The sequence below is a fragment of the Neoarthrinium moseri genome (genome assembly GCF_022829205.1).
Source record: "Neoarthrinium moseri strain CBS 164.80 chromosome Unknown scaffold84_Wmoseri_CBS_16480, whole genome shotgun sequence".
Lineage (NCBI taxonomy): Eukaryota > Fungi > Ascomycota > Sordariomycetes > Amphisphaeriales > Apiosporaceae > Neoarthrinium > Neoarthrinium moseri.
Genome location: NW_026055198.1, coordinates 1 through 18,820, shown reverse-complemented (window position 1 = coordinate 18,820; position 18,820 = coordinate 1). Strand labels below are relative to the sequence as shown.

The 18,820-nt window shown below is 52.9% G+C and overlaps 6 protein-coding genes across 6 annotated transcripts; 1 reads left to right on the top strand and 5 right to left on the bottom strand.

Moving 5' to 3' along the window:
* Window positions 1-298: 298 nt before the first annotated feature.
* On the bottom strand, window positions 299-4,387 carry JN550_012326 (uncharacterized protein; the record flags this gene model as incomplete). Its single annotated transcript, XM_049310790.1, has 1 exon — window positions 299-4,387. The coding sequence occupies one exon, from the start codon at window positions 4,385-4,387 to the stop codon at window positions 299-301; it is 4,089 nt and encodes a 1,362-aa protein (XP_049165661.1).
* A 2,069-nt stretch (window positions 4,388-6,456) lies between these two features.
* Window positions 6,457-7,485, top strand: JN550_012325 (uncharacterized protein; the record flags this gene model as incomplete). Its single annotated transcript, XM_049310789.1, has 1 exon — window positions 6,457-7,485. The coding sequence occupies one exon, from the start codon at window positions 6,457-6,459 to the stop codon at window positions 7,483-7,485; it is 1,029 nt and encodes a 342-aa protein (XP_049165660.1).
* Window positions 7,486-7,660: 175 nt separating this feature from the next.
* Window positions 7,661-8,874, bottom strand: JN550_012324 (uncharacterized protein; the record flags this gene model as incomplete). Its single annotated transcript, XM_049310788.1, has 2 exons — window positions 7,661-8,580; window positions 8,724-8,874. 2 exons carry the CDS (start codon window positions 8,872-8,874, stop codon window positions 7,661-7,663), a joined length of 1,071 nt encoding a protein of 356 aa, XP_049165659.1.
* Window positions 8,875-9,724: 850 nt separating this feature from the next.
* On the bottom strand, window positions 9,725-10,204 carry JN550_012323 (uncharacterized protein; the record flags this gene model as incomplete). Its single annotated transcript, XM_049310786.1, has 1 exon — window positions 9,725-10,204. One exon carries the CDS (start codon window positions 10,202-10,204, stop codon window positions 9,725-9,727), a length of 480 nt encoding a protein of 159 aa, XP_049165658.1.
* Window positions 10,205-13,772: 3,568 nt separating this feature from the next.
* On the bottom strand, window positions 13,773-14,324 carry JN550_012322 (uncharacterized protein; the record flags this gene model as incomplete). The annotated part of the gene is made up of 1 exon (XM_049310785.1): window positions 13,773-14,324. One exon carries the CDS (start codon window positions 14,322-14,324, stop codon window positions 13,773-13,775), a length of 552 nt encoding a protein of 183 aa, XP_049165657.1.
* Window positions 14,325-15,499: 1,175 nt separating this feature from the next.
* JN550_012321 (uncharacterized protein) lies at window positions 15,500-18,089 on the bottom strand (the record flags this gene model as incomplete). Its single annotated transcript, XM_049310784.1, has 6 exons — window positions 15,500-15,617; window positions 15,675-17,579; window positions 17,672-17,686; window positions 17,749-17,800; window positions 17,877-17,900; window positions 17,975-18,089. The coding sequence occupies 6 exons, from the start codon at window positions 18,087-18,089 to the stop codon at window positions 15,500-15,502; spliced, it is 2,229 nt and encodes a 742-aa protein (XP_049165656.1).
* Window positions 18,090-18,820: the final 731 nt, after the last annotated feature.

Genomic DNA, 18,820 nt, shown 5'->3' with positions numbered 1-18,820 from the left:
AATGAATCATGTTACTTTCGTGGCCACCTTTTTGAACGGGCTTCTCGTATTGAAATTCTGATTAAAATAGCTATTCTGCGTAGTATGAAAGGACTGCGTACAATTCGCTTGGGTATCTACTAGGGTATCTGCGCAACGGCCGGAAAATGAAATGAAAATTTTCTCTGCCCATATTACCTCACATTGCCGTCAAAAGAAAGTCCATTACTGGAGAAATGGTTGTTGAACCCGTGTCATCGTCCTTGCTCAATGCTCATCGATGATTCCTTCCCTACACATACCGTCCAAGGCTCATCGATCATAAAAGACTGCCCACATCCCCACGGCTTTCGAGGCTCAGGCGCGAAGTCTCCCTGAGTTCCTGCATCAGCAAGTTCATGCAGTTGCTGTCGCCTGGCTTCCAACTTATCCTCTCGCCGGCACTACTCCACCGGCGACTTCCCCTTCTGCTGTTCGCTGCGCTGCCTCTGCGACTACCGCCGCCTTCATTTTCGGCCACCCAAAATCTTGTCAGGGGCGTCTTCAGAGCTAGTAGAGACGAGCCAATTGTATCGCCTTCGCTGTCATCGGGCTGGTCCGGCTTGACGGTGTTGACAGAGCTGCTTCGGCTGTTTCCTGTTGGGGCTTTTTCTTCTTGTCCGACCCCGGGTTCAGTTTGTAGGGCAGACTTCCCTGAAGGTGGAGGCATGGGCGATGGCACACCCCAGCGATTCATCAGTTCATCCATCATCTTCTCCTGCTGTTGAATACGACGTCGTACGGCGACTTCGGCTTCAAACTCATGTTCCAAGGGCGTACGCGGGGTTTGAGCAGCTGGCGGTGGAGGCAGCACCACTTCTTGCACCTCAGGTTCTCGGAGTGGTGCTGCCTCCGGTTCAGCCTTTGCAACGTCTTGTACTGGTTCAGAGGCAATAGCAGCTATTTCTGCTTTGGGTTGTTCGAGTTGCAATCGAAGCTTTGATCCACCCTTCAATCCTCGCCTTTTCTTGCCCACAGTCTTTTGCTGTGGCATAAGACTAGCTCCCTGATGAGCACCGTCGAAGTCTTCGAATAATGGTCCTTTTCCAGTCGCATCTCCATCTGTCGCAATCACAGAAAGCATTGACCGTCGTGCCTCGGCCGCCATATCTATGATGAATTCATCCATCAACAGCGGAGCTCCTTTGCCATCCTTCTTCATTTCCTTCAATGTCCGAGTCATGTTTTCCAGCAAGGGGTCCAGAACATCAAGCCATGCATCACTGTGCCTTTGCAGACGTCGAACCCGGCGTTCAAGCTCGTCGGTTGTGCGTGATTTCTTGCGCGAATGCTCGCTGGACTGCTCAACATTGTCTTTAGAGGGGTTCTCCTTCTCACGCTTGGAAACTGTGAAGGCAGCCTTGGCGACCAAATCCGCGATTTCTTTCTCTTTCTCCAGTTTTTGCTTCTCAAAACGTTCCTTTACCACGATACTTCGACGCCGGGGTTGAGGATCGAGATCCTCCGGTTCGACAGCCTCTTCTTCTGTGTCAGGTTCCTCTCTGTCCAGTTCCTTGTGGCCCCGTCGCGGTGGAGTTCGGTCCCACGATGCTGGTGATGTAGTCGAGCACATGATGTGAGCCGGAAGGCTGAGTCGCTTTAGTGCTCTGGCCTGCGAAGAAGGGGAAACGGTCGGTACGCTAGACCTTCCAGATCCTTGGGCATACGTGGCCTTCGCGTGATCGATCGTTGCAGAAGGGACTGCGGACACCTTGATTGGTAATAGCTTTGCGCGAGAAAGTCGTTTAGTGTGCGCTCTTGGTCGCAAAGGGGACCTGGGAGGTAGATGTGGAGGTGAAGTGTTGTCAAAGCTCAACACAGTCGACACACGTAGGTTAGAAGTAGGCGAGAGAAGCACGCCGGGCTTGACGCTGGCAACCACCATAATCGGTGAAATCGTAAGCTCACAAGCTGGTGCTTTAGATAACTCAGGAACTGGCTCCGGTTCAATGACTTCGGCCAATATCGGCGACATACTCCATTCTTGACGAGTCGGAGTGTGTATCAAATCAGTCCCAGATTGATCTGCTGTGGGAGCGGCCGCTGGCACTGTGTTTTGAAGGATCTGCGGTTTCTGGATGCCCAACGTTGATGGCGACTCTGCTTGATGACTTTCATGTGCCTCAACAATGGATGCAGAAGATGCGTCCACTTCTTTTGCGAGAGGGGAGGGGCCACGGAAAGAAGGCTTGCGGACTACGGGGCTCTTATATGAGAACCATCCGAGAATCGGAGAGTCGACAGACTCAAAGCTGGACGGTCCCTGAACAGGCAGCTTCATGCTGGATCGAGATAGATCGATACTTTGCTGTCGTATTTCACCTGATTTCCCCTTTCGCATCATCCTTCTCTCCGCAATACTCATGGGTTTGCCGACACCTTCCCAGCCTGGGATGGCTGTTTGGGGTGGAAGGCCCCCTTCAGGACGGAGTCGGCTTGTGTAATCTGAGCGCGCGTCATACGTATTTTGCTTGGAACCGCTTTCTGACGGTGGTGGGGACGATGTGAATGTCTCCCGTGTGTAGTCGATGTCTGATGTTGAGTCTTTTCTGAATTCATCATCGGGAATGCTGAGCACAGTACTGGCTGTTGTCGCATTGCTCCTCGTTGACTGGCGATTGGAGTCGCTGGTTGAAGTGGATTGCCTGTAAGATTCTGTTGTATACGTAGCGGTACTCGAGGTCGATAGTCGACGGGAATCTGTATCGCTCACGACTGATTGCGCGATGGACTCGCGACGGTCCTCACAGGCCGTTACAAATGACGCCGCAGAATCAGGCCGAACTATCGAGGCATCATCTGCTGCTAGCATTGACTCCTTTGAGGTCATGACGTCTGCTGCCGCCGCGAAAGATAACGTTTCCGCCTGTATTGGGGCTTCTGCAGCACGCAAATCGACTGGCAAGGGGCGTTGTAAGCCTTTGGAGGCTGTGGTGATATAATCAGACTGCGAGTGTGAAAGACCAGGGCGTGTTGGTTGCATAACGATCTCATCCAAGGAGATGGCGGTAGAGAGAGATCTGTTGGCTTTTTTGCTCGATGTTCGAGGTCGTATGGTTGGGGGAGATATAGCTGAGGATAGGGTCGGCGCTCTCGAGTTCAGGCTGCTTGCTGGAGACGGCGACCTTGAACTCCGTGGGGGTGATGGAAACGTCATGGCAGCAAGCATATTTGGAAAACCGGGTGATTCGGGGACCAGAGCTTCGCTAGGTACAGTCAAGGTGGATTTGACTACGATAGCTGGTGGCTTCTTTGCCGCATTGCGGGGGGTTGTGGGCGATGACAGCCTGGAATGCAGGCCCGGTAAACTATCCTGGCGTTCTCTGTTGCTTGATGACATTGGTGAGGTTGGTGGCGATGTTGTAACGGAATGAATCTTGACTTCGGGCCATTCAAAATCTCGCAATTGTCCTGATGGTGGTGGCGTTGCAGGAAACTCCACTACTGAACCCTGAGATATTGAATTTTGATGTTTGGGACCTGTCTGAGCTTGTGTTGCTGCAAGAGAAGACCCTCTCGGACTTGGCTGCATCCCATTGTATTGGTCAATAACGGGAATCGTCCTCCGCAGAGACGGCTGAAGCTCATTCTGCCCATCGACGGAATCCCGTAGAGAAGAGTGTCTATCACTGTGAAGAGCACGAGTCACTCTTCTTCCCCTAACGGTATCGTTTGCTGAACCAGTACTCCCATGCCGTATATCGACTTTCTTAGGTGAACCCTCCAAGGACCCCGACGAAGCCGGGAATGTTGGGCTTAGCGCCCCCTTTGAAGATGTCCTCTCCGGCCATGAAGGCGGGTGAAATTTCGGCCGAGCAGGAGCATCATTAGAGGCGGGAGATTGTGCGCGAGGTGTAGCAGCGTTGGCACTGCCCTGGTCGGAAAGATCTATGGTGGCATAAGGGTATCCTTCTATAGTCTTCTTCGCAACAATCCTGTCAGAGAGCTGAATGTCGGAGGGTTGTAGTTGTAGGGACATAGCTGGTGCCCTCCCGCGTTTCCTTCTGATCAACGACTGTATGGACCGTTTCCTGTCCATCGGCCCGGACCCTGATAAGCTGAAGAAGTTGTCGTTCGACGCGGTAGAGTGACGTGGCGGCGCAGTGGTCCGGAGGAACTTGGCCAGGTCGCGCAAACTGTGTCGCTCATTTTGCTCGCCCTCATTGTCCTGGGGCTCAAGCTTAGCAGACCGCGATGAGAAGCTGTTGACAGTATCCAGCATATTAGATGTGGAGTGGGAGCGTGGTAAACGCATCCGCTTGAATGCCGCCTTCTTGGACATGTCCTCGACGAGGCCCGTCCGCGTCCCGGTAGATCCATCGCCAGCCTGGAGCGACAAGCGTCCCGGCTCGAGCGGCGTTCCGGACATGATGATTTGCGAGAATTGTGAAGAAAACCGCTGAAGATTCTTTCCTAGTGAGTGCGAGCCATAGGCGTGTACTATACTAGCAATGTAGTCTTCTCAATGAATGAAATCAGTATATGTCCCTTCATCGCATTGCGACCCCAGTGGATCGGACTCCAAGTGGTTAGAAGCGAGCGTGGCAGTTTGTCAAAGACAGTTGTCGCGGGCGCGACCTCTGGACAACGAAGGTCTAGCTGTTGATGAGCTGAAAGTTGGGACAGCGGCGCGGCTCGGATCCCAAGAGCAGCAGTCACTGCGAAAACAACCAGGGGCGCGACGAGCGTAGGGCAGAGCGTTATGTGGGTGAAGGATTCAGGTACGAAAACTGCAAGTATCCCACTTGGCCTGCAGGAAGAAATGAGCGACTCCAGATAAGGTATCGCACCACAGAGACGGCTGCCGATCTTAGCTACAGGTTGGTGCAAACGGGGGTGCGTTCAATCACAACGGGCGCCTATCTTCGACTCATGGAGTAATACACGTCTGTGACAGGACGCTTTTTCGCAGTTTCTCCGACCATTCGAGGTCGTCTCCCATTGCTTAGCACCGGAAAAGAGCCACTTGAGAAATGACGGCGAGGCTATCATCACTCGATGCTTTGGACTAGATATATGCCGGCTCTTTCTACATAGGTTTAGGGAAAGGGATCGGCAGCTTGTCCAGGGGTCAGGACTAGTCAGGCAACGCTACAGATTTGGCGCCGCGCTGCTGCCGTTCCTGGGATAGCTCGAGGTACCAGGCACATCTAGTCGGCCGTATCTCGAGCTACGTTGACTGATTGACAGTCAGTGGGGGCGCGGCCGTCGTGCAACGCAACAGGACGGAGTCCAACGGATTCGGAGAACAGGGGAAATTGGCAGAGCGTTCCTAGAGAATGTCATTGCACTGGATATCCTCAACCCCTTCCTGGTCTTCGATCCTCTGCACCCACGTGGTCAGATGCCTGCCACAGAGATCGGCGGAACCGAGAAAACGCCATGTTGACGGGAAATGGGGATAATTTAAATGAGGGCAGATGGTAGTGCCGTGCGGGGGGTTAGGATTCGCCGGGTCTCTGCAAGGGGCGGGCCCCAAGCGGGCATTTAGCGATGCCATGCCCGCGGGCCCCCCTGTCTCCCATGGTTTTGCCCTTTGGCGGCCAAGCTGGGTCCAAAGCTGGCTGGCTGGATGCCCCGGATGCCGTCTCGGTCAGCGCCTGGGCTGCGGGCATCTGAAAGAAGAGTTGGAGCGTGCGCCAAGCGGCAGCCAGATTGCGCATCTTACCAATCTGGGTCTCTTACGAGTCTCCCGTCGGCTGTCGCCTCGAGGCGAAAGAGACCGACATGGGTGGTTCGCCATCGGATCAGTCATGTCCTTCGATCTGGCCGTCCTGGCAGCGCGGCAGCCTGGTCACCGTCCCTCAAGCTCTTGGCTGAAATTGATCGTCGTCCTGATTCATGGGCTACCCAGATGCCTGTGGCTATCACCCGCCCGTTGGCCGCCTCGCTTTTCGTACGAGTTTGGTGGAAACGTGTTGGTGTGCCAAGGATATATCAATAAGGTACAGCCGAAAAGTTTCGGGGCCGGGTCTGTTGGCCAGCTGTGCTTCTTCGTAAGGCTAAGTGCGGATCTAGTGATTTTGCCAGATTTCGCCCGAGCATAATGTGATCATCCAGAATAAGTTGCACGCCGTCTCCGATTCGTATTGCTGCTAGTGTACTGAGGTAATATGATGGTCACAAGCTCGTGCATTTGTTAGTTTGGTCCCAGAGAGCACAGCAAACGCTAAAGTGCCTTCTCCGAAGGGCCCAATCGTGACAAGATATGATTTTCTACAAATGCGTATTGTTGCTTCATATTCAAGTAACTTCGAACTGATATAGATGAAGGCTTTTCAGGAAACCTAGGCTCAACCCGACTGTTTGAGAGGAGATGGCGGAACCCCGGGTCAATATAGTCTCATGACGTCAGATACAAGTTTATCAAACACCACAAACGAGATGGTTACGATTCCTCTCTAACCTACTGTTCATCAATCCATGACAATTGCGAAGATGGTCAATTTAACAAGCCTCAACCCGTTCTCCCCCAGCGTGAAGGCTACTGCCGTGGTATCTGATTTACGGATCTACCCAATCAAGTCGTGTCGCGGCATCTCCGTGCGCTCTAGCTTCGTCACCAGAAAGGGGCTTGATCTGGACCGAAACTGGATGTTTGTGGCGCCCAAAGATGGAAAGCAGCACAAGTTTGTCACTATTCGAGAAATCTCCGAGCTCACCTTGGTCGAGACCGCGTTCGCTAGTGCAGCCGGTCACGTCGCAGAGGGCGGAGAAGACGATCTCGAACTCGTTATCAGCATTAGGAACCACCCTGAGAAGCGCGTGATGATACCGGCCAGGCCGACTAGAGAATGGCTAGAGAATCACACAAAATACGACAAAGTCGACATCTGGGGCCTAGAGACAGATGGTTGGGTGTATGGCGATGATGTGAACTCGCTCATCAGCGACTGCATCAGGCAGGATGTCAAGCTCGTGTACAAAGGCCCAACGCCAAGATTTCTCCGGGGAAATGGCGCTCCTGATCAGTTGGGCAGGGAGGAGTCGACGAACTTCCCCGACGTGCTACCCTTGCTCCTTGCTAACGAGACATCACTGCACGAACTTAATGGACGCCTCAAAGTCAAGGGGGCAAATGAGATTACGATTGAGCGCTTTCGACCGAATATCGTTGTTCAAAGTGGTGAAGCTTGGAGCGAGGATGACTGGAAGAGGGTTCGCATCATCAATGGCGAAGCCCCTTCTGGTACTTTCGTGACCTCGGGCCCCTCTACCATCGATATCGATGTCCAAGCGCATTGTGCACGATGTCAAGTCCCAAATGTGAACCCCGAGACCGCTGAGAAGAACGCACATGAGCCCTGGGATACCCTGGTCAGCTACCGCCGCATTGATGACGGTATCAAGTGGAAGCCATGCTTTGGTATGCTTAGCTGCCCCCGCAATGAAGGACGGGTTAGAGTGGGAATGAAGATGGAGATCATTGAGACAACGCAGAACCATGTATATATCAAAGGTTTCTAGTAGGAATACAGGGTAGTCGATGATATTGTTTTCGATAACATGTGCATCAAAAAATTTTGCCACTGCAGCATCGGAGTTCTCCTGTAGATATCCTGGAAGATCCCAATTGGCGACAAAAACAACCTTTTGTAACCATGTAGGTCTCCTCGAGCAAAAAGAGAAATTCGATGGCGTATCAGGCTCGTTTTTCACTATGATATAATTCTAAGACATTCTTGAAAGGGTCAGTGAGACCTCTGAATGCCGCATTCTCCGTCAGATGGCTGCCTGTGAGCTCCGGGTTGGTCGAACCTCGATACAGGTTTCTGATGGTAATTTGTATTCCGGGTAGCATGTCCAAGTTAGAGGCACTATGGACTGCAGAGAAACTCCGCAAAGATGTCACATTGGAGTGTTGCTCCTGCTCTGAACGCTCAAGAGGCGACAACAACGTAGTCCAACCGTCGACCTTCTCCAGTGAACCAATCTCTGGTTCGCCCTCAGTAAACACGGGCGTCCTCCCATACTCCTCAAGAGGATTCAAAATTTCGAACGAGTGTTTGTCACATTTAGTGGATATCTCCTCGTTTAGTCGAAACACAACTTTGACGCCGAGTTTGTCGTCATTAGTGTGTACGTTGACTTTAATGCTTAATGCGAATTTCGCGACTGCCTCAGATATAACCTTTCTGCAGCTGGCACGGGATGAGTTTGTTCCTACATTTAGGTCAATGTGCTTCAGCAACTCGTCTACGAGAGCCCCGGCAAAGCGCTCGACTACATCTTTGCGCTGGTCCTCGTTAAGTCGTCCTGTTATTGTGATAATGGAAAACGAGTCGTCAGCTTTCATGTCCGCGGTGAAGCCCCCTGGTTGGTCATTTAGATGGACCGAGTCGGTGTAGTCGTGCCTTTGACTCGTAGAAGCTGTCGCTAATTGACCAGATTCGAGTTCTTTGTGCTCCGCCAATGGAGACTTAATTGGGAGAGTCGGGGGCTTTGTCGAGATTGTTCTTTGATGTGTCTGAGCAGAGGTTGTAACAGTTGCGGGGTCTTCCGTCTCCTCTCCTTCTGAGTCGAGAGGCTCTTGCGAGGAGCTGACTTGGGCTTTCCCGGGTTCTGGCTGTCTAGCGTACGTTGTCTCGTTTATGGCACTATATCGTTCTCAGATGATGAATCTGCTCTGTGATCCCGCCGCCCATCCCACACCCCAGAAAAAAATGGGGAGGGAGCTTAACTCTTTTCTCCTTTGCTTGCCTGACCTCCTAATCCTTTGTGGTCGCGGATTCGTTCATCGGTGACGCTTGTGTCACTTTCTTCAGCCGATTCTTCTTCTGATCCTTCTATCTCTCGCGCCCACTTCTCTGCACGAGCCAAGCGCTCTTTGTATCGTGAATCGTTCTTGTCGATCATTGTGGTGTACATATTTTCGTCCTAGTCTGTCTGGATGCCGAAAAGACGCTCATTTTGCTCAAATTAATCCTACGGCGCGTCGCGCTTGCTTCTTAAGTCATGGATGGTATGATCAGAGGAAACTGTGCCCTTTGAAGCGGCAGTTGAATGAACTACTTCATGATCATCCTGGTGCCAAAATCCGAAACGCGTTTGTCCTGTATCTTCCAGTTGAAAGAGAATGACAGGCTTCAATGGAGGAGCCCTGCCCACTGGTTTGGGCCTGGATGGCATGTTTTTGAGGACAGTGCAGCGGGAAAGTCGCAGAGCTCTGTTGAGGTAGTGCATATTTCAGTTTTGGAAGAGCTGTCAAGGGCCGGCGTCATACGACGCGAACGGGAACATGGTCAGACTTCGGAGGATTGAAGTTGGAGAAAAGTCACTCGTTACTGTGATGGTTGTTGCCAGCCTCGTGCGGCTGATGTGTGGGGAATAAACACGCAGAAAAACATGACAACCAGCCTGATCTAATAAGGGCAACAGAATTATTAGGCACATGATTGCTGTGTTAGAACTCGAGTAGCTCTGAAATGGTTAGCTTGTGATTATATCATTCTGGGTGGGACCTGCACCAGCTATTGGTTGCTGATGTTTTCCAGTGCGTTACAAGTCAAGATAAATTCTTTTCTATGCCTCGTCCCACTTCACCTGGTCGCCGCACAAGTTGCCTGGTCAGGAAGTTCCCAAATTTTCCTATGCATCCCTGCAACATAGTTGCAGTGGCAGTCTGGAATAACCCCGAATATACGATAGAGCCGTCTAACAGTCCAGTGAACGTTGCGAATGCCTATCACTCATACCCAGACCTGTATTAAGCATAGAGCTTACCCACTTCCGGTGCTGAAACCTCATCTATCTTGGTACCAAAGCTGATGTGGCCCACGGAAGGAGCGTCTTCTTCCAGATCATCCGAGTCGTTCAGCGGCCAGCCCGCTGGGACACTGACCACACCCCATTTGAGCTCACATTGAGAAATTTTAGTCAGAAGCTCGTTTGACCCATGTGAAGCGGCTGATGCGAAGCAATCATCAGAGTTTTGACCGTCGACTGGACGCTCTGATCCAGTCTCAAGTTCTGCGTCGTCGGTCGCCTTGGAATCGGCTTGTGAGAGTGGAGAGACATGACACGATGCCGCTATCGCAAATGAATTGCTGCCAACGATGATACTGTTTTCCGGCAGTCGAAATAATCCAGTAGCGACAGGGATGCATACCAAAGTGTATGAGAGTACGAGGAGGACCACCAAAGACAAACTTGAGTATGCTGCGGCGACAAAAGCCTGGAACGGCATATTGGAGAAGTCAAGTCCTAGGTTATATTCTAGCTGAGAATAGTAGCCCCCAACAGAAAGTGTCAAATATAGAGTGTTTGATAAGACCCAGTGTAAAAGGATGCTTATCAAGATCAGTGGCACACTATACTTATAGGGAAGTTGCAATCGGTATGTAAACCTTTGCTTGCCTTTAGGGTCCGAGACTCTTAACGGCATGTACTTCACACTTAATGCTGCCCATTCTACGCCCATTTGCATTCTGGTGAATAGATTGTTGAAGGAAAAATAGCAGAATGACAAGAATAGTTGAGGTGAGTTCACGACAAGGACAGTTAGACTGAACGGTAACCCTGATATCAGCCCGATTATTGGATTCGCCGGATCTTGACCAAATCTTCCTGTTCTTGAACGTTTCAGTTACTACTTCCTAATAAGAACATGTATACTTACAAGCCGCCGGCAGATAGCTGATTTAGGTGAATAAAATAACTGATAGTAGCCATACTTAAGGCGAAGAGTATATACGAAGAAAGCCACACAGAAGCAGGTACTGCGTGAAGCCGTCGTTTCGGTTGCTTTTGCCATATGGATGGTGTAGGTACTGCCATCTTGGCGCGAATGTACGATTTTCCGCAGGGCATCGACTGTCTTGGCAGACATAACCCTCTCGTAATAACAGATGGTTCGCAGATATGCGACTCTACGACGTCACCGAGTGTTACTAGCGGATACGAGCTGTGGGTATTGATAACGCAGAGGCACAAGATGACCTTGACCAGTACACACACAACTACTACCAACAGTAGTATTGTAGAGAGGCCAATTCTGCATTGGGCGTCGTTCGGTTCGGCCAAACAGCACTTCAAACTGTGCTCGTTGAATCGCTTCTGGAATCCATAAAAGGTAACGTAGCCCAATTCGTCATGATAGAAGGCGTCGTCAAAAAAGGCAAATGTCCACAATCCTGTGGTTGGGTTGCGCTGAAGGTTGAGGAACTGTGTGCATCTGTTTTCAACTTGCAGTGAAGCCGTCATTTTCAGATTGAACTCATCATAAACGTTATAAATCCTCATGAAACAGTGCTGCTTATAGTCGAATAAGAAATTTGTGGCTTTCGCAGGTATATGGTCGTCCCAAAATGATGTACTTGACGAGAAATTCCATACCTCAGAACGCAGCCATCCGTTAGGGTTATCAACGACGAATACGACGTCCCGATATGTGTGTATACCCATCCCATTGAAGTAAAAAGCCTCGCAAGTATCAACGTCCAATCGTTTCCATTGGCTTAGATCGGTCTGCATCTCTGACATTTTTTGCTGTCCTTTAGGGTCAGAATAGTAGTAAGGCGTATAACTCGAAAAGTTGCGGTATTGATTGTCAAGGTAAAACACCCCGGCAGCTCCAACGGCGGTGCCTGGCCAGTATCCTGGGCCTCCAGCAATGAAGGGTTCTGCAACTATTGCCTGATTATAGTGCTGTCCACGATAATCCACTGCGAAGACTGCACTGTTGAAGAATAAATGAATGGGAAGGGACGATAGGAAGAAGAGCACCCAGTAGATTGTTCGGGTCCTCGACACCCTGAAAGCATTTCGAGCCGAAGGAACACCAACATCAAGCCAAGACCCTTTGCTATGCGCGTCATCCAGCTCTGTCCTGGTTGGCGAGTTCAGCACCTGCATAAAGAAATTGGAGGAAGCTAGGACGGCGGTCGAGACTATATTAATTAATAGATGGAAAACCGTGTTGAGTTTTTCCGCTCGCTCGGTACTACAAGCAGCGGCAAAAATGACAGTGAGTTGGCCGCCTTTTTCCGATTTCGCGTAGGCGATGACGAGGATGATGCTTAGAGCGATGAGAAAGATCACCACGAGGTACGTGTTGATGATAGCGGCCCTCATCCATCCCTTAAAGGGGCCTTTCAGGTAACCTGTCAAGGCCCCTGCTTTATTTCTCACTTGGGTCGGAAACATCCTGATACCTGACAATTAAAGAAACTGGACTGAGTATAGTATAATAGTGGTAACTGTCTTCTGCTGCTTTGACGTGTGTCGTCTTTTTATCAAATGATGATGGAGCGATGGCAACAAAATGTCACGTAGTGACTGAGGTGGCAGTACTAATGAGAGGTAAGAAGAGGGAGAACTGATTCTCAAAAGTGCGGGAGCAGCCCCCCGAGTCAAAGCGCTATATTTGACCAAAGAGGTGCTGCACATGTGCTTATTTTCGGCGAGGCTGCGCTGCTGCATTCGACACTAATATGGCTGCGCCAGGATTGTACTACAGTAATGGGCAAGACCAGACGCAATCGCAACGCACAGTATGGGACAGCTTATTCGGAACCTACTTTTCAGTCATTTCATCCGTCGTACAATTGCCGACCCCACGCACGTATATCGGTGCGCCACCATTCTCGCTAACCTCTCCACTGGGGCTGGCAGTGGCAAGCCGCAGTGTTGCATTCGATACTATGCAGTATGTGCCAAATCCATTTGTTGAGATTACCACAAAAGAGCACGCCCGGTACCAAGTTCATCTACTACACTGAATACTCACATAAATGGTTGGAGCCCGGTCAATTATTCGCTAATTATATACCCAAACCCCCACCCCCTGCCTATTTCCCCCCTTGAGTCCTCTAGTATAATGATGGAAATGATCTCCCAGTAATTCTTCATTCATGTGGTGCGACGTGACCTAAAGCCATTCTACGTGTTGGAGACATAATATTACGGTGGCTTTGACTGTGCAGAATATAGAAGAACTTCCCAGTAAGCCTACGTCCTTGGCGTTGTAGATTGAACAAGATATCACAAAGTTCGCAAAACAAATACTGGATTGCTGGATTACCGCGTATAATACCAAGAAATTGAGCACTTCTGCTCTAATCGCTTGATTTCGTCATGGTAGAGAGCCATTTTCGTACATATAAGGAGTCTCGGTCCCTTGTTTTGATCTCATATAAATTCGATGTTCGCTTTACATGTTCTTTCTCTCATCGTTGTCTTAGCTGCGCCATGACTGGGCACTGAATGCCGCTGGACGTTTTGCTTTGTCGAAGAAGCTACCTTCTATCTTACGTTCATTTTTGGGAACCTTTGCATTGCTTGGAGGACCACTGCTATCCAGACCTCATGAAAACAAAATAAGAGCTCAGGATGCGGCGGAGCGTGAAGCCCAGAAATTAATTCACAAATGACTCAAGAGAATTCGAGTCGCATTTCTCGATACCAAGACGTATCTACTGCGGTTGCACCCGGTGGGACCGGACACCCAACCCGTATAAGTAAGTAGTGTAGGCGCGACAGCTTACCAAAACATGCGACTATCAATTCCGCCCTTCGTGAGAAAGAGTAGTCTTGGTAGATCTAGTAACAAACGAACGTCCATCGAGAATCTCATAAAATGGAACTTGGCGTGTCTTATATTTACTCATGAATAGGTTCCTAAACTGTCTAACAGCTCCAAACCAGAAATGCAAGGCGGCCTGAGATCTGATACAACAAGCTGCCGGAAATTCAATAAAGGCCGCAAGGTCCGGACCTCATTCTTCTTCTCCTTTCTTTTACCCTTCTCAACTCCTCTAGTTACCAGGCGGTACCATCCGCCACGTCAAATCATACCCATAACAACTCGTCGAGCCCACCGCGCCCTTCTGTCCCGCGCCCGCCACGACGGCGAGGCCGGCGTCGAGGAACGCTGCGACGTCGCTGGACGCGATGCGGAAGGGGTCGTTGCCGTCCTCGGGCTGGTTGACGCTGACCTCGAAGCGGCAGCCGCCGCCGTCCGCCACGGCGTGGAACATGCCCTGCTGGAACGTCGTGAGGATGTAGTTGGCACGGCCGTCGCTGACGCTCCGGCGCAGCGCCGCGCACGCGTCCAGCCAGCCCGCGGTCGCCGACGAGCCCGCCAGCGCCACCGTGCTCGTGCCTGCGCTCGCCTCGCAGAACGGCGATGATGTTGGTGTCAGCTTCCACCCGCAGCACCCGCCCGGGCAGCTCGGCGCCGTCGCGATGCTGTCTAGATACGTGCAGGCGGGCCCCGAGGCCCGCGGGCTGAGGACCGGGGAGGCGAGGGTCAGGGTCAGGCTTGAGGCTTGGAGGAGGAGTGTGAGGAGCATATTCGGGAGATACATCTTGAATCTTGTTGATGGTGTTGTAAGTCAGAAGGCTCCTTAGTTTGTGATGTATGGCTGACTGGCATCTGAAGGTTCGGTCAGGTGGTCGTCAGGTCTCCCAATGCCTTGGAGGAACGGATAGTCCGAATCCATTCTGTGGGGGAGGTCTCCCGACCACGTTATATAGAACCAGAACGCCATCGTGTAAGTCACAGAAAAGGGATGCTTGCATGGCTGATCGCACTGGGAGACAAAGCCACCTCCCTCTCCGGGGGTAACGAATCTCCACAGACCTTCGTCTGCCCCCGTGACATCGGCCACTTGACCGCGAGATGGCTCCATGCACGAGGCCATCACAGTCACTCCTTGCCTCGCTACTTGCCCCAGGCTGCTGTGACGTGCACCCGGCCCCCGGAGGGCGGATGTCCAATGGGAGGCGCGGGCGGGCGTACGGGGGAAACCTGGGCGGCTATTTCGAAGCCCGTGGCCACCAATCACGATCCCGCGTCGTGGGACGGATTACCCAATCAGGATATCTGACGTCCGGGGACTCACAGCTTAGGGGGGATCTTGCGGCCACGTTTTTTTGGCCCCAATTTCTGGCCTCACCGATTGCCGACCCCAATAGGCTGCGCCATCGGCCCTGCGAAATAACTGACCCCCTGCGTACTTGGGTAGAGAGCACCGCTCCCTTTAGTGTAGATCGGCCTTGCTTGGTATGCCCGGATCAATTGGCTGGGCGGTGAACTCGTGATGCGGCCTGCAATGCAATCGACGCCTCTGTGCTCGGGAGGATTGTAGCCGTGATATGCCGCTTGACGTGTTGGTAGCAACAGGCTCATCTTGTAGGAGTAACGCCCCGTTTAGACGAGAGTGCTGCACATGTTGGCCGGCGCAGGAGGCGGGCAAAACCGTCTGCCTCAAGGTTGCATGCCGCTGGTGCATGCATGAACTTCCCTCACATCCGTAAGACGTGTAAGCTCACATTTGCCATGCGTCCCCCTTACATGTCACATATGAACGCCATCAAGTCTGGACATTTATGTACTTTCTCTACTCCGCCGTTTCCGTGATATATGTACAGTACATTTGAAGCCAGTGACAAACAAAGGGAAAACCCAGCCTCGAAACGCAACCAATACTAGTCTTTTGCCTCCGCCACTCTTTCTATACCACTGCAGCTACTTGTCCATTCATGCACCGTACGCGACCTGGCCCATGGGCTTGTCCTCAGTGATACCGGGTGCCATGAAGTCCGTCTTCGGGTTGCCCGTCTTCTTGGCAGCTGAGCAACGCGCCATCGTTGGCGAGCTGTATTGGGAGTTAGTACGAGCGTACTGGCTTGGGCGATAAAGCGGATGTACATACCTTCTAGAGATAACGTCTGTGAAATAGAAGTCATCGATGACCTTCTTCAGGGCCTCACCACTGGGCTTCGAGCCCTTGTTCTGGTCCACCAACTGTACCTTGCTGAGCTGCTTTAATGACGTAGGCTCAACGACATCGTAGGCGGTAAGGGCCGGGCTGATCTCTTGCATTCTGTCTCGCAGCTGCGCAACATCATCGTAGGGCAGAGGAGCGCCGAGGAATTCGGAGATGGCACGGATAATCTTCCAGTCGGTGCGAGCGGCACCGGGTAACGAAGTGGCAGCACGGGTCATCTGTACGCGTCCTTCGGTGTTGACGTAGGTACCAGCCTTCTCAGTGTAGGCGGCACCAGGGAGAACGATGTCGGCAATCTGGGCACCGCGGTCGCCGTGGTGGCCCTGGTAGATGACGAAAGCATCCTTGGGAATATCGGCCTCGTTGAACTCATCGGCACCAAGCAGCCAGACCATCTTTGGCTTGGTCTCGGCAACAGCTGCCGATGGAGGGACGAAGCCAACCTCAAAGGCACCGGCTCTCGAGGCCTCTCTCTGCAGGACGTTGTATCCGTTGTGCTCGGGGGTGAGGAAGTTGGCGGCGTTCTTGTCGACGAAGCCGCCAATGAGCTCGTAGATGGCCTTGGCATCAGGAGAGTCGGTGACACCGGAGCCAACAACGATCATGGGCTTCTTGGCTGCCTGGAGCTTCTTGCCAAAAGGTCCAGTGAGGGCCTTCTTCAGGGCGGCGAAGTCGGCGCCAAGATGCTCAAACTCGAACGTGGAATCCCAGGTCTCGCCGACGACACCGATTTCGAGGTCAGATCGCAGCCACTGCTTGCGGATACGGGCGTTCAAGCCAGCAGCCTCGTGCCTGGTGTTGGTGCCGACGAGCAGGATGCAGTCAGCCTCCTCAATGCCCCAGATCAGGGAGTTGAAGAGGTAGTTGGAGCGCACGTCGATTCCGTGAGCAACAGGGGCCTTGCCAGCGGGGGTATCAATAGTCAAGTTCTCCGAGCCAAGCTTGTTGGCCAGGTCCTTCATGGCCACCATGGACTCGACCTCGGTGAGGGCACCAGCGATGGCCTTGAACTCGTTCTCCTTGGGCTGCAGTGCCTGGTGAGCGGCAGCGATCTCGGTCAGAGCCTGCTCCCATGAGGCCGGCTCAAACTTGCCCTCACGGCGAACCAGAGGCATGGTCAGACGCTGGGTCTTGAGGCCGTCGCAGGCAAATCGGGACTTGTCGTTGATCCACTCCTCGTTGACGTCGTCGTTCAGGCGGGGCAGAACACGCATGACCTCGAGGCCACGGGAGTCGACACGGATGGCGGAGCCTAGACCGTCAAGAACATCAATGGATTCGGTCTTCTTCAGCTCCCACGGACGGGCGCGGAAAGCGTAGGGCTTGGAGGTCAGAGCTCCCACGGGGCAGAGGTCGATGACATTCCCAGACATCTCCGAGTCCAGGTTCTTCTCGAGGTAGGTGCCGATCTGGATGTCGTTGCCACGGCCGAAGGAGCCCATCTCGGGAGCACCGGCGATGTCATTGGCGAATCGAATACATCTCGTGCAGTGGATACACCTGTTCATGGAGGTCTTGATCAGGGGGCCGATGTTCTTGTCCTCAACGGCACGCTTGCCGCCAATCTCATGGAATCGGCCTCGGTCGCCACCGTATCGCATGGACTGGTCCTGAAGGTCACACTCGCCACCCTGGTCGCAGATGGGGCAGTCGAGAGGGTGGTTTGCCAGCAGGAACTCCATGACACCTTCGCGGGCCTTGTGTGTGAGGGGCGAGTTGGTCTTGACGACCATGCCGGGCTGGACGGGCCATGCGCATGATGCGACGGGCTTGGGGGCTTTCTCGACTTCGACCAGACACATACGACAGTTTCCGGCGATCATTAGTTTTCTGTGGCATTTGTCAGCGCTGCGTCTCGGATGGTAATCGCGTCGAGGTCGGTCAGGCGGGAGCGGAAGCGGAAGCGGCGGAGGAGGACATACTCATGATAGCAGTATCTGTGAACTAGATTAGCATGACGAGACGTAGCAACGGGAGACGACGGGACGGGAGGGCGTACCTAGGCACAGTGACTCCGGCCTTCTCGCATGCCTGAATTAACGCGGATCCAGCTGGGGGGGACTTGTGGTCAGTATGTGGCGTTCTCATCACGACCCGGGCGTCGTTGGGGGGTCGATGGGGACACACCTTCGATCGAGACCTTCTTGCCGTCTGCAGGGAATCAGTCAGCTGCCGTCTACGGACGGATTGAATTGGAGAAGAGAGAGGCGTAGACAGGGACGCACCGACTGTGAGCTCGACCTCGGCGGGCCGTTGAGCAGTCGCGGAAAAGGCTCTGGTGGCACTGGCGGCCTGCCTGCTGGTCCGCCAAGCCGAACGAGCCAGAGAATGTCGAAGCATCGTGTCGTCCCGGCGGAATTGACGATGTAGAGGGGAGAGGGAGGCAGCAACGAATGCTGGGGCGGCCGATTGAGAGCTCGGGGAGAGTGTTGACGTCTGTCTTTCGCCCTTTGGCCAGCAAGAAGTGCAGTCGGGTCGGGAATAATAGTGGCGCTACCGAACATTGAACGGGCTGCGGGCTGCGATTAGGATCGAGCGCGATTTGATTGGCGGGCCGAAGCTCCACACGGCCTTTTTTCACCTTTTCGCTGGTCTGGGAGCTGGGAGCTGGGCGAGCTGATGCATGCATTCGGGGCCACAAGGCGACGTTCTATGTGGCCTATATGTAGCCGTCACTCGAGGGTCGGGTGACGGATCTATAGAAGTACTTCTCTCATGCTGAAGTGACGCTTCACTAATGCTACAGGGCGCGGTATCGCCGGCAGTGTCGACCTCCTCTCACACTGCGGCGTAACGATACATGGAGCTTGCCATTGGGCGCAGGTTGGCGAAGGAACCAACAGCCCGTCGCAGCTGGCAGACACAAAACCGGGGGTTTCAGCACAGGCCGCAGGCACCCTTTGGCTTCCTTGGCCCCGGCACAGGGGCTTTCTCTGGCCCCAACGGCCCAAGGTGCTTCTCCCAGACTTCCACCCCCATGCCCCCATGCCCCCATGCCCAGAGGCACCTGTAGCCTGTAGCCTGTAGGCCCAAGCTTCAGCTTTCATCTGCTCTGCCCCCTGAAGTGCCCC